Raw genomic sequence first — 13,472 nt, 5'->3', positions numbered from 1 at the left:
AATGGTGACTTTAAAACAGTTACGGAGTTGAATAGCTGTGAAGGGAGAAAACTGATGATGGATCAACAACATTGTGGTTACTCCCCAAAACTAACCTAAATGACAGTGTGAAAAGAAGGAGGCCTGTACAGAATAAAAAATATTCCAAAACATGCATCCTGTTTGCAATAAGGCACTAAAGTAAAAACATCATGCTTGTGGCAAATCCAACACAACACATCAATGAGTACCACACTTCATAATTTCAAGCATGGTGGTGACTGCACCATGTTATACCGTTGAAGTTGGAAGTCTACAAACACCTTGGCCAAATACATTTAAAATCAGTTTTTCACAATTCCTGACATTGAAATGCTTACCCTACTCACTTGGGAGAGTGGGGTAAGTTCAAGGGTTTGTTGAGACACCCCTTGTTTCTAGTAAACTATACACAAAATTAATAATGTGAACAAATATTTAGGAAGAGGTCATAATTTCATGCATTCTTGTGAATGAAAAAAGCACACGGGAAAAAGTGGTAAACAAGTTAGGTCCAAAAAACGGATTTCCACCATCAAATGAATTATTTGGGGTACAGGTTTCATGATTCTTTTATGTAAACCAAAGAACATACTGTAGTTTTGTAAACTGTTCTATTCATCAGTTGGTGTATCTATAAACTTCAATATGAAGTCCTAAACATAACATGAAAGTGCATCCTTGTAGCTTTTTGGGCTAATATAGTAAAAAAGCTTGCTGTGGGGCAAGTTGAGCCAATGCTTGAGCCAATGGAAAGTTGAGCAAATTGAATTCAAGGCATTATCACTGGGATATGAGGTAACACCATGGCCTGGCCTATGTTAAAAGTGTTAAAGCAGTACAAGTGTTTGTTAGGTGTTAAGCCTATGTTAAGTTTTAAACATGTGTTAACAGATGCTTAAAATTACTAAAAGACAAAGTGATTCTGATTGTGTTCAATTGTGTTTGGGAAATAAAGATAGACATGGGTTTTAAAAAGGTTGTGGTAATATTTGATTCAGTATGTACATTTGTAGGCGTGCTCAACTTAGCCCATACCCAGGATAAGGTATGTTTTTAAAAACTATTATGTAGATATCTTTGTTAGAAAGGATACTATATTTTCCTTGACGTAGTGATGCGTTAATGTACAACAACAAAAAAGGCTCAACATATACCTCAAGAACATACTCCTAGAATAGCTGCTTCAGATCTAAACCTTGGAGCCATACAGTAACTTACAGTGTTTGTCTATTAAATCTGTCAATGTCTGTCCCTGCTCTGTCCATCCATCTGTCTGTATAGCCAGCCATTATTGAAGTCCTCTCTCTCTCTCCAGGGTCCTTAAGATTGGCACTTTGGAGTGGTACCATGAGAATGTGCGCTCCCGTTTCAAGCGCTTTGGCAGTGCCAAGGTGATGCGCTCGCTCTACAAGAGGTTGAGTGGCGATCTCAGCGCCTCCCAGAGTGACCTGAGAGGTGGGTACTATGGGTTCCATGCCCACACCTGAACAAGCCCTTAGGAGACCCCATCACCCCTGTATAAACTCTTAAGAAACCCCGTAGCACACGGCAGCAGTGCTACAGAGCCCACTAGGTACAGTAGGGTTTATTGTTGCTCAAGATCTGCTGAAGCTTATTGTTCAAATATACAATAAATGAAAAGCTTTATACAGTGGCTGGAAGTTAATAACTTCATGTCATGGTGGATGGAATGTATTTACTGTAGGCTGCATCTATGGTATAGAAAATATCACCCAAAGTGATTACAATGTCAGGTCAGTGGTGTGGTGTATGCATCACCATGTTAACTCTGGAATCGGAAATGATTTAAATCACTGGTCGTCATTTTTTGTAAACACAACTCATAAAATGATGGTGTTTATAACAGCCTATGCAGGCATTTTAAATGTCACCAAAGCACATTTTAAACCAATTCCCTTCTCAACTTACCATTTACACTCTATAAATCCAACATTTGCATGATATCTAACACGGGAGCTTTTGTAATCTGGTAAAGTAACATTTTACCCATCTTTGCATAGTGCTTTTCGGGTGTTGAAGATTTACATGCAAACTTGACTGGAGTGATACACATGACTAATTTGTCCCACTCTGTGAATTCTGAATCATAGGAAATAAGTTTTTCTTTCTTTCTTTCTCTCTTTTCAGTCAGTAAGCCCTTCTCAGGGAGCTGCCTGCCAAATAGGACAGAGGGACTTAATCTTTTCCATCTTTTCTGTTTTTCTGGCTTCCTACAACTGTGTGTGGAGCCGTGTTAAGAGTACTGGAGCACAAAGGCCTGGATTCAGTCTAAATGTCATGCCATTTTATCCTCCACTGACCAACAATGTTAGAGAAACGTTGCCTCCGTTGGTTCCTATATGACTCGATCAGTTCCGGACGTTGCCTACGTTACCAGACTTATTGACATAGCAACGAAACGCTTTGTGTATGTTTGTCTGACATGTTTAAAGTTTAACGCAGTGACGATTGGGTTTAATCCAAGCAAAACTGACATGTTATTTGCCTGATGTTAACTATACAATGGAGTTTACCTGCTAGCAACACCCAAGGCCTCTTTAAAACGATGAGACCAATGATGTATTGGCCCTGACGAGTTTGTGACATTGCTTAAAGGAAAAGGAAATCATGCAAATATGAATTATAGGGAAACGAGTTAAGTCACTATGGAGGATTGTGGGTAGGATGAGGAGGGAGCTGGTTGGCTGGATCCAGCATGATCACGTCTTGTCTCTGTGTCTGAAATGTCATGTCTTTGGTTGATCCAATCCTGCAGGGTTCAATGGGCCAGATACAGGGCAAAAGAGAACAGACACCGGTTTTGCTTTTTTGTTAAATTAGTAACACACATTTAGGCAAATGTACATGTACACATGTAAAGATATACACAGAAACACCCACACCTACAAATACATATACAAACCTATGCATACACAGTCTATACAGAGTCCACACGCAAGCACATACCAATGTGAACATATTGCTTCACACACACATGCTGCATACGCCAGAACAGTGTGCATGTGCACAAACACACAATCCTTTCTGACAGTGGTCCATGAGGCCCCCAAAGCTCAGAGGGTGTCATCCCCACACCACTGTCTTCTGGTGTACAGAGAGACTATTACAAAAACTTATGTTGAGACTTTCCATTCTGTTGAGGAGCAAAACTACATAAGGTTTCTTAACACATGCACAGTACAAGTCTCATTCTTCACATATGAGCATACATTGAAATAAGCAGCTAAAGCAACAGTGTATCCTTACATTTTATGTTATGTCATCAAGATTATCTCTGATTGTGCATTTATTTACAAAGGGACCATCACTACTGATGACGTCAGGGGCCTTTCTTTTGAATTGTTTGATTTTACCTCAGATAGTTAGTCTTTCTCCCTCTGTCTCTCCTTCCCAGAGCCTCGTGAAGATGACACACACAGCATGCCCGAAAGCCACAGTAAGTAGAGCTCTATGTCTCTGCACAATTATCAAGCACAATGGCTTTGTCCAGTGTCATTCCATAGACACTCTACCAAGAACGGCTTGTCTCACTGATCACTCACTCACTCCATCGACATACAGTAAAGAATGGGCTTTTCAGACTTTGGAATCTGATTTCTTGTGAAGCACAAACATATTTTACCCTAAAACCTATTAGGTAATGTTTAAAGTGGATGTATTTTTATCGTTTAGATAAGGGCAGTCTGACAGACATAGATATTAACCAGCTAGCCAGAGCACAATTTGGTTATGGCTTAGGAAATCTGATTAAGGTAAAATATTAAATACAACTTCATTTACATTTATTTGATTGAGGCATTGTCGGCAGAGCCGTGGGCATTGTAGCTTGGCCACTTACCAAGCGCCCTTTGGGTTGGCTGGCACATAGTTAGCCTGTCACACCCCGACACATTGGCAATGGTGGAAAAAGTACTCAATTGTCATACTTGAGTAAAAGTAAAGATACCTTAATAGAAAATCCCTCAATAAATAAAAAGTGAAAGTCACCCAGTAAAATACTACTTGAGTTTTAGTCTAAAAGTATTTGGTTTTAAATGTACTGAATGAAAAGTAAATTGAACTGCTAAAATGTACTTAATTATCAAAAGTAAAATTATTTTTTATTGACAGATAGCCAGGGGGACGCGCCAACACTAAGACTAAGCATTTGTGTTTAGTGAGTCCTCCAGATCAAACGCAGTAGGGATGACCAGGGATGTTATCTTGATTAATGTGTGAATTGGATCATTTTCCTGTCGAAATGTAGCAAGTACTTTTGGGTGTCATGGAAAATGTAATGTAGTAAAAAGTAAAATATTTTCTTTAGGAATGAAGTGAAGTAAAAGTTAACATTGACAAGAATATACAGTTGAAGTCGGAAGTTTACATTACCTTAGCCAAATACATTTAAACTCAGTTTCACAAATCCTGACATTTAATCCAAGTAAACATTCCCTGTTTTAGGTGAGTTAGGATCACTATTTTATTTTAAGAATGTGAAATGTCAGAATAATAGTAGAGGGAATGATTTATTTCAGCTTCTATTTATTTCATCACATTCCCAGTGGGTCAGAAGTGTACATACACTCAATTAGTATTTGGTAGCGTTTCCTTTAAATGGTTTAACTTGGGTCAAAGGTTTTGTGTAGCCTTCGACAAGCTTCCCACAATAAATTGGGTGAATTTTGGCCCATTCCTCCTGACAGAGCTGGTGTACCTGAGTCAGGTTTGTAGGCCTCCTTGCTCGCACACGCTTTTTCAGTTCTTCAGTTCAATCTTCTATGGGATTGAGATGGCCACTCCAATAGCTTGACTTTGTTGTCCTTAAGCCATTTTGCTACAACTTTGGAAGTATGCTTGGAGTCATTGTCCATTTGGAAGACCTACTTGCAACTAAGCTTTAACTTCCTAACTGATGTCTTGAGATGTTGTTTCAATATATCCACATAATTTTACTTCCTCATTATGCCATCTATTTTGTGAAGTGCACCAGCCCCTCCTGCAGCAAAGCACCCCACAACACAATGCTGCCACCCCTGTGCTTCACAGTTGGGATGGTCTTCTTCGGCTTGCAAGCATCCCCCTTTTCCTCCAAACATAACGATGGTCATTATGGCCAAACAGTTCTATTTTTGTTTCATCAGACCAGAGGACATTTCTTCAAAAAGTATGATCTTTGTCCCCATGTGCAGTTGCAAACCGTAGTCTGGCTTTTTTATGGCTTTGGAGCAGTGGCTTCTTTCTTGCTGAGCGGCCTTTCAGGTTATGTTGCATTTTACTGTGGATATAGATACTTTTGTACCTGTTTCCTCCAGCATCTTCACAAGGTCCTTTGCTGTTGTTCTGGGATTGATTTGCACTTTTCGCACCAAAGTACTCCTTTCTGAGCGGAATGACGGCTGCGTGGTCCCATGGTGTTTATACTTGCGTACTATTGTTTGTACAGATGACCGTGGTACCTTCAGGCGTTTGGAAATTGCTCCCAAGTATGAACCAGACTTGTGGAGGTCCAATTTTTCTTTTTTAGGTCTTGGCTGATTTCTTTTGATTTTCCCATGATGTCAAGCAAAGGGGCATTGAGTTTGAAGGTAGGCCTTGAAATACATCCACAGGTACACCTCCAGTTGACTCAAATGATGTCAATTAGCCTATCAGAAGCTTCTAAAGCCATGACATCATTTTCTGGAATTTTCCAAGCTGTTTAAAAGGCAGTCAACTTAGTGTATGTTTACTTCTGACCCACTGGAATTGTGATACAATTAATTATAAGTGAAATAATCTGTCTGTAAACAATTGTTGGAAAAATTACTTGTGTCATGCGCAAAGTAGACGTCCTAACCGACTTGCCAAAACTATAGTTTGTTAACAAGAAATTTGTGGAGTGGTTGAAAAACTAGTTTGAATGACTCCAACCTTAGTGTATGTAAACGTCTGACTTCAACTGTAAGTAGTAAAGTACAGATACCCCAAAGAACTAGTAGTTTAAAATATTTTTACTGAAGTACTTTACACCACCGCACATTGGTATGCCAACAGAGGTATTCGAGTCCGGGACGTTTTAGGTCAATTAGAGTGTTGTGGAATTTATTAGAGGGTAACTTGGTGTATTTTTTACGTGTGTGCACGTGCATGCATAGCATGTGTGAGCATGTGCATGTGTGTTTTAAGCATCTACTGTGCCATTTGTTTTCTGCACGGCCATTACTTAATTTGCACGATCTTAACTTTTACTATCTTTCAATTTTTTGTTGTTTATTTTTTTGCAGAGCAGCTGCTCATCCTTAAATCTTCTTCCACTTACCATCTCTTTTTTTCCCTCGCTCTCTCTATTCCTCTCTCTCTCTCTCTCTTCCTCTCCCTGTCTCCTTGTGTCCTCTGATTCAATAAGCGCAGGATCCAGTAGAACAAAATGTTACTGAGCAAAGCAAGTCACTCATAAACACACTCATAAAAAGAGACTGAGAAACACATTGTGTGCTCGCACTTTACCTACTTGTGCTGCTTTCGTGCTGGCAGACAGAAGCACCATATGATTTGCTCTCTGACGTGTGTTTCTTAAAAGTTCACTTAGCTCCTGCATTTCCCTTACCTTATCTATTTAGAGAGCTATAAAAAGAAACAAACACTATACAGCTACAACATAGAAAAGAAAATTACCTTTGCGCTAATGCTAAATTAGTCTTTGCTAATATGATAATGTTTTTTGACGTACAGTAGCGCTGAACGATATGGCCAAAATTTCATATCCCTATATAGGTCATTTCATAATCTGATAATGATACGTATCAAATCAACTTCCGGCGCCGACAGAGATGGCCGCCTCGCTTCGCGTTCCTAGGAAACTATGTAGTATTTTGTTTTTTTACGTGTTATGTCTTACATTGGTACCCCAGGTAATCTTAGGTTTCCTTACATAGAGTCTGGAGGAACTACTGAATATAAGAGCAACATCAACTCACCATCATTACGACCAGGAATATGACTTTCCCGAAGCGGATCCTGTGTTCTGCCTTCCACCCAGGACAATGGATCGGAGCCCAGCCGGTGACCCAAAACAACAACGTCGTGAAAGGGGCAAACGAAGCGGTCTTCTGGTCAGGCTCCGGAGACGGGCATATCGCTCTCCACTCCCTAACATACTACTCGCCAATGTCCAGTCTCTTGACAACAAGGTTGATGAAATCCGAGCAAGGGTAGCATTCCAGAGAGACATCAGAGACTGTAAGGTTTTTTGCATCACAGGAACATGGCTCACTCGAGAGACTCTATCGGAGTCGGTGCAGCCAGCTGGTTTCTTCACGCATCGCACCGACAGAAACAAGCATCTTTCTGGTAAGAAGAGGGGCGGGGGGGTGTGCCTTATGATTAACGAGACGTGGTGTGATCATAACAACATACAGGAAATCAAGTCCTTCTGTTCACCTGACTTAGAATTCCTCACAATCAAATGTCAACCGCATTATCTACCAAGGGAATTCTCTTCAATTATAATCACAGCCGTATATATTCCCTCCCAAGCAGACACATCGATGGCCCTGAACAAACTTTATTTGACTCTATGTAAACTTGAAACCACATATCCTGAGGCTGCATTCATTGTAGCTGGGGATTTTAACAAGGCTAATCTGAAAACAAGACTCCCTAAATTCTATCAGCATAACGATTGCGCAACCAGGGCTGGTAAAACCCTGGATCATTGTTATTCTAACTTCTGTGACGCATATAAGGCCCTCCCCCGCCCTCCTTTCGGAAAAGCTTACCACGACTCCATTTGGTTGCTTCTAGCCTACAGACAGAGACTAAAACAAGAAGCTTCCGCGCTCAGGTCTGTTCAACGCTGGTCCGACCAATCTGATTCCACGCTTCAAGACTACTCCAATCACGTGGATTGGGATATGTTCCGCATTGCGTCCAACAACAACATTGACGAATACGCTGATTCGGTGAGCGAGTTCATTAGAAAGTGCATTGACGATGTTATACCCACAGCAACGATTAAAACATTCCCAAACCAGAAACTGTGGATTGATGGCAGCATTCGTGTGAAACTGAAATCGCGAACCACTGCTTTTAACCAGGGCAAGGTGACCGGAAACATGACCGAATACAAACAGTGTAGCTATTCCCTCCACAAGGCAATCAAACGAGCTAAGAGTCAGTATAGAGACAAAGTAGAGTCGCAATTCAATGGCTCAGACTCAAGAGGTATGTGGCAGGGTCTACAGTCAAAAAGAAAACCAGCCCTGTCACGGACCAGGATGTCTTGCTCCCAGACAGACTAAATAACTTTTTTGCTCGCTTTGAGGACAATACAGTGCCACTGACACGGACCACTACCAAAACCTGCGGACTCTCCTTCACTGCAGCCGACGTGAGTAAAACATTTAAACGTCTTAACCCTCGCAAGGCTGCAGGCCCAGACGGCATCCCCAGACGCATCCTCAGAGCATGCGCAGACCAGCTGGCTGGTGTGTTTACGGACATATTCAATCATTCCTTATCCCAGTCTGCTGTTCCCACATGCTTCAAGAGGGCCACCATTGTTCCTGTTCCCAAGAAAGTTAAGGTAACTGAGCCCCGTAGCACTCACTTCCGACATCATGAAGTGCTTTGAGAGACTAGTCAAGGACCATATCACCTCCACCCTACCTGACACCCTAGACCCACTCCAATTTGCTTACCACCCAAATAGGTCCACAGACGATGCAATCTCAACCACACTGCCCTAACCTATCTGGACAAGAGGAATACCTATGTGAGAATGCTGTTCATCGACTACAGCTCAGCATTTAACACCATAGTTCCCTCCAAACTCGTCATCCAGCTCGAGACCCTGGGTCTCGACTCTGCCCTGTGCAACTGGGTACTTGACTTACTGACGGGCCGCCCCCAGGTGGTGAGGGTAGGTAACAACATTTCCACCCCGCTGATCCTCAACACTGGGGCCCCACAAGGGTGCGTTCTGAGCCCTCTCCTGTACTCCCTGTTCACCCACGACTGCGTGGCCATGCACGCCTCCAACTCAATCATCAAGTTTGCGGACGACACTACAGTCGTAGGCTTGATTACCAACAACGACGAGACGGCCTACAAGGAGGAGGTGAGGGCCCTCGGAGTGTGGTGTCAGGAAAATAACCTGACACTCAACATCAACAAAACAAAGGAGATGATTGTGGACTTCAGGAAACAGCAGACGGAGCACCCCCATATCCACATCGACGGGACAGTAGTGGAGAGGGTTTTGAGTTCCTCGGCATACACATCACAGGCAAACTGAATTGTTCCACCCACACAGACAGCATTTTCTGTAAATTCAATGAATAAATTGTTTATATAAAATGTGGTCACATGTAAAGGCTTATTTCTTATTGCATTTTGAATTATACTCAACAAATAAAAGGTACTTAGTCATATTTGATTATTTCTCATTTTATTTAAAACTTTTGTGCACATTTTCAATTAAGCATGTAACAAAATATAAAATATGAATGTATAAAATCTAAAAAGGTAAATAGAAAACACTTCAACTTCAGTTGCAAACAAAATAAATATGGGTCTAAAATACATATATTTTTTTGGGGGGGGGGGGGGTGCCAATATGCATTTGGTACCTTGAGTCGAGTGTTAGCACCAACTCACGAAACCCCCGTTTCTCGACTGTGTACATTGAGGCCATGTCTATGCAGATGTAAGTTGTAACGGCAGCTGTTCTCTCCTTCCATCTTTGTGATTCTTTGCCATATGGTGTGCTGCGGGCAAAAGCCTCTTGCAACGTCTGAGTCTGGGGTTTGTTTTGAGCACTCGACTGTAGTGTTTCACATGATTCTTGCGTAGTCAATGTCTCGCAAAGAAGGGCTCCTATTGGTAAAAAAAAAAAGCAGACATTGAATATCCCTTTGAGCATGGTGAAGTTATTAATTACACTTTGGATGGTATATCAATACACCCAGTCCTTACAAAGATATAGGCATCCTTCCTAACAGCTGCTGGAGGGGAATGAAACCCTCCCAAAAAATCAATATTTAATCAATTTTGAATTGAGTATCTATCAACAAAATGTGGAATACATCAAGGGTATGAATACTTTCTGAAGACACTGTACGTTAGGGCTGGGCAATATGACGATATATATCATGTGATGATAGAGCATAATCTAAAACTATAGAAATGTTTCTATCGTTTATTTTGTTATGTTGCAAATCACACTACGGCAATATTTTTTGTCAATTGGACGACGCTTTGCTTTCTTCCACACCTCCCGTGTAGAAGAAAATTTGCAACACAAACAAACATTGACGAGAGTGAACGTGACACAGAGCACGGAGACACAGAGCTCGTACCTAAAAGAGGGGCTACTTCGGTCGCTTGGACGTGGTTTAGGCATAAAAAGTCTGACACCGACCAGAAACCGTCCTCAGCAAAATATGCCGCAGGCCGGTCCCGACAACAGGCTCAAACATCACTAACCTCTTTTACCACAAAAACCTCCCTGGTCTTTGTGGTTGAATCTGTGTTTGAAATTACCTGCTCAGTTGAGGGAGCTTACAGATAATTGTATGTGTGGGGTATAGAGATGGGGTAGTCATTTAAAAATCATGTTAAAACACTATTAATGCACACGGAGTGAGTCCATGCCACTTATTATGTGACTTGTTAAGCGCATTTTTATTCTTGAACTTATTCATGCTTGCAATAACAAAGGGATTGAATACTTATTGGCTCAAAAAACATAATTCCACTTTGACATTATGGGGTATTGTGTGTAGGCTAGTGACACCAAATCTAAATGTAATCAACGTTAAATTCAGGCTGTAACACAACAAATTGTGGAAAAGTGAATACTTTCTGAAGGCACTTTATTATGTAATGTGTGTATGCATGTATGTACCTAATGTATTTAAACGTGCACTGTTTTGCTCAGCACAGTTGCTTTTTGAGAGATAATTTAAGTCTTATGGAATTGAATAAAATAAAAAATAAATGTAACTCACACGAGACACTTCTCCCTCCTCATCAGATCTCTATGATGAGAACAACATGGACACCGTGGCAGATGGACAACACTACAGAATGGTATTGCCCACTCTCAATTCCTGACTTCTTGAATTACAGTCTTACCTTTTTCACACTACCGAGCCAAGCCGAAGTATACTGGGCTGGCCTGGGTTCACATACACCAAAGTTGCTGGAACTGTTCGCGAAAGGACAATGTAAGAGAAAATATCAGAGCCAGCACAGTATGGTTCGGGTTGGCCCTATAGTGTTAATCAGTCAACTGTGTCCTTGACTGTTTATGTTGGTGGGTAGAAGACATCCCTCTATGGCAGTGTTTCTTAGCTTGGGTCCTCGGGTGTGCCCGAGTGTTGCACATTTTTATTCCAGCCCTGCGATTCAACTAACAAAGGGTCTTGAGGAATAGTGGAATAGTTGAGTCGGTTGTGCTTGTGCTGGGCTAGAACACACATGTGCAACCTTACCCTATGAACAATTATGGGAAACGTTTGTGTTATACTGTACGTTACATATCCATAAAACAAACACAAAATGTAAAATGAACAGTGACTCATTAGTGTGCATACAGCAGTAAATCATTTTAAATGTGGCTGGGTCTTCTCAATGGTAATCCATGCTGAAGCATTGAGACCTTGACACATAGTAACATGTATACACAAATGAAAACCTAGTTTCTCTACAGTACCTGCTTTATGTCTAATACGTTTTATATGTTTATTTTAACCCTCATATTACAGACTGGGGGTTTTGACCCCAGAGGCATATTTTTTATCATAGCCCAAAGATGGTTTATCGAGTCTTCCAATATTTCATGACTTTGTCAATCAACTTGTTCTTAACTAATCTAAATCCTTGTTTAGTGTTTCTGTATTCAAATGGATTAGAAACAAGAAAGAAAAGTCCTTTGGGGTCATTTTTCCCCAGCCAAAAACACCTAATTCAGCCTATAGTTATTTGGTAAATAGGACCTTTATTTGAATCTAAGTTTATCTGGGTACATAATTACCAGCTACCCTCTAAATGTACACATAGGGATCAGACCTGTATTGGTGTGTATTCTCAGATAAATAGTTTTTCTACGGTAAATGTTATATAAATACCAGAATTCCCAAAATATCTTCCAATATTCTATATTTGCAACTTGTTGAAATTGTTGATATGATATTTGGGTTGCTATAACATTTAGTTTGAGCATGCTTTTTGAATCATCTTGCCATAGGCTCAACCACTCCCATTGTTTCAATGACAGCAATGCTAATGCTAGTAAATAAAGAAAACAAAGGCATATTCTTTGTAATTTCCTTTCAGGATCAATGGATGGACTTTTGTCAATAAAATTAAGTATATTAAAAATGTTGGTGTACCGCCCCAAAATATGGCACAATTCTAAAGTCTAAATGATAATAGTGCAACGACCCTGGGTTTATAAGCACGGAAATCGACTCAGCCGCTCGAGCATGCTTTTGCGGCACAGTCGATAGCGCGCCAGACCTCGGGCTAGAAGGTTGAGGGTTCGAGACCTGCTCCCTGCTGTTTCATTACAAATCAATCAAATTATCTTTTTAGTGCCTATGTTGATTTGTAATATGGAAAAAAAGACGAGTCAGGCTTTATTTGGATAGTCCATCTGTAGATGCTGTACAGATGGTCATACTATCTGTTGATAAGCAACTGCTTCCTAAGGTTATGGTTAGGTTAAGGCTTAAGGTTAGGTTAGGGTTAGTAGATAGTTAGTTGAAATGTTACTGATAGTCTGTAGATCTCTACAGGTGGCATGTCCAAATAAAGTGTTACCAAAAGCTGTACATTATTTAAGGGGAAATATATATTTTCATTTGACAGAATATACAAATTACCTGTAATTTAGCCAAAATAAGTCTATTTTGGTTATTCTTTATTTCTGATAAAATGATTTCTAGTAATGTTTTTCTAAGAATGAAGTTGATATTTGGCTATGATTGTTACTTTTTCAAATAGTTTCTTCTTGGGGTCAAAATGATCCCAGTTGGTAATCCATGTATGTATAATATGTTGGTAGAGGGTATGAGGGTTAAGTTGCTTGTACAGGTCTTCTTGAGTGTTTGAGACACCTTAGTTCATGTTTATGGTTGAGACATCCCTGTGTGCAAGTAAAGGCGAATTCAGACTTCAAAAAGTGGACATGTTTGTACAGCCGCCTTAGCCCATAGTTTAGGAAAGGATGAAATGTTATATCAACAATAAGTCATTTAATTGGTCCTACTTGAAAGATATGTGGTCCTGTATGGCTCAGTTGGTAAATCATGTCACTTGCACTGCTAGGATTGTGTGTTCGATTCCCAGGACAACCCATATGTATACACGCATGACTGTAAGTTGCTTAAGACAAAACAATCTGCTAAATGGTATAAATATTATATATATTATGTAGCATCTTCTGTATCATTGGCCTAAGCTAG

The 13,472-nt window shown here is 40.4% G+C and overlaps 1 protein-coding gene across 3 annotated transcripts in view; it reads left to right on the top strand.

Annotated features, from left to right (window-relative positions):
• The window catches only part of LOC110501274 (melanophilin), a 123,947-nt gene that overhangs the window by 40,888 nt on the left and 69,587 nt on the right, over positions 1–13,472 (top strand). For all 3 annotated transcript variants that reach the window (XM_021578697.2, XM_021578696.2, XM_021578695.2), the window contains exons 4-6: positions 1,337–1,476; positions 3,437–3,478; positions 11,039–11,094. In XM_021578697.2, the coding sequence (XP_021434372.1) occupies positions 1,337–1,476; positions 3,437–3,478; positions 11,039–11,094 (238 nt within the window). The remainder of the gene's footprint in view (positions 1–1,336; positions 1,477–3,436; positions 3,479–11,038; positions 11,095–13,472) is intronic.

The sequence above is a fragment of the Oncorhynchus mykiss genome, chromosome 22 (genome assembly GCF_013265735.2).
Source record: "Oncorhynchus mykiss isolate Arlee chromosome 22, USDA_OmykA_1.1, whole genome shotgun sequence".
In the NCBI taxonomy this organism is placed as follows: Eukaryota; Metazoa; Chordata; class Actinopteri; order Salmoniformes; family Salmonidae; genus Oncorhynchus; species Oncorhynchus mykiss.
The sequence above is the reverse complement of the archived record's forward strand: the minus strand, read 5'-3'. Positions and strand labels throughout refer to the sequence as shown.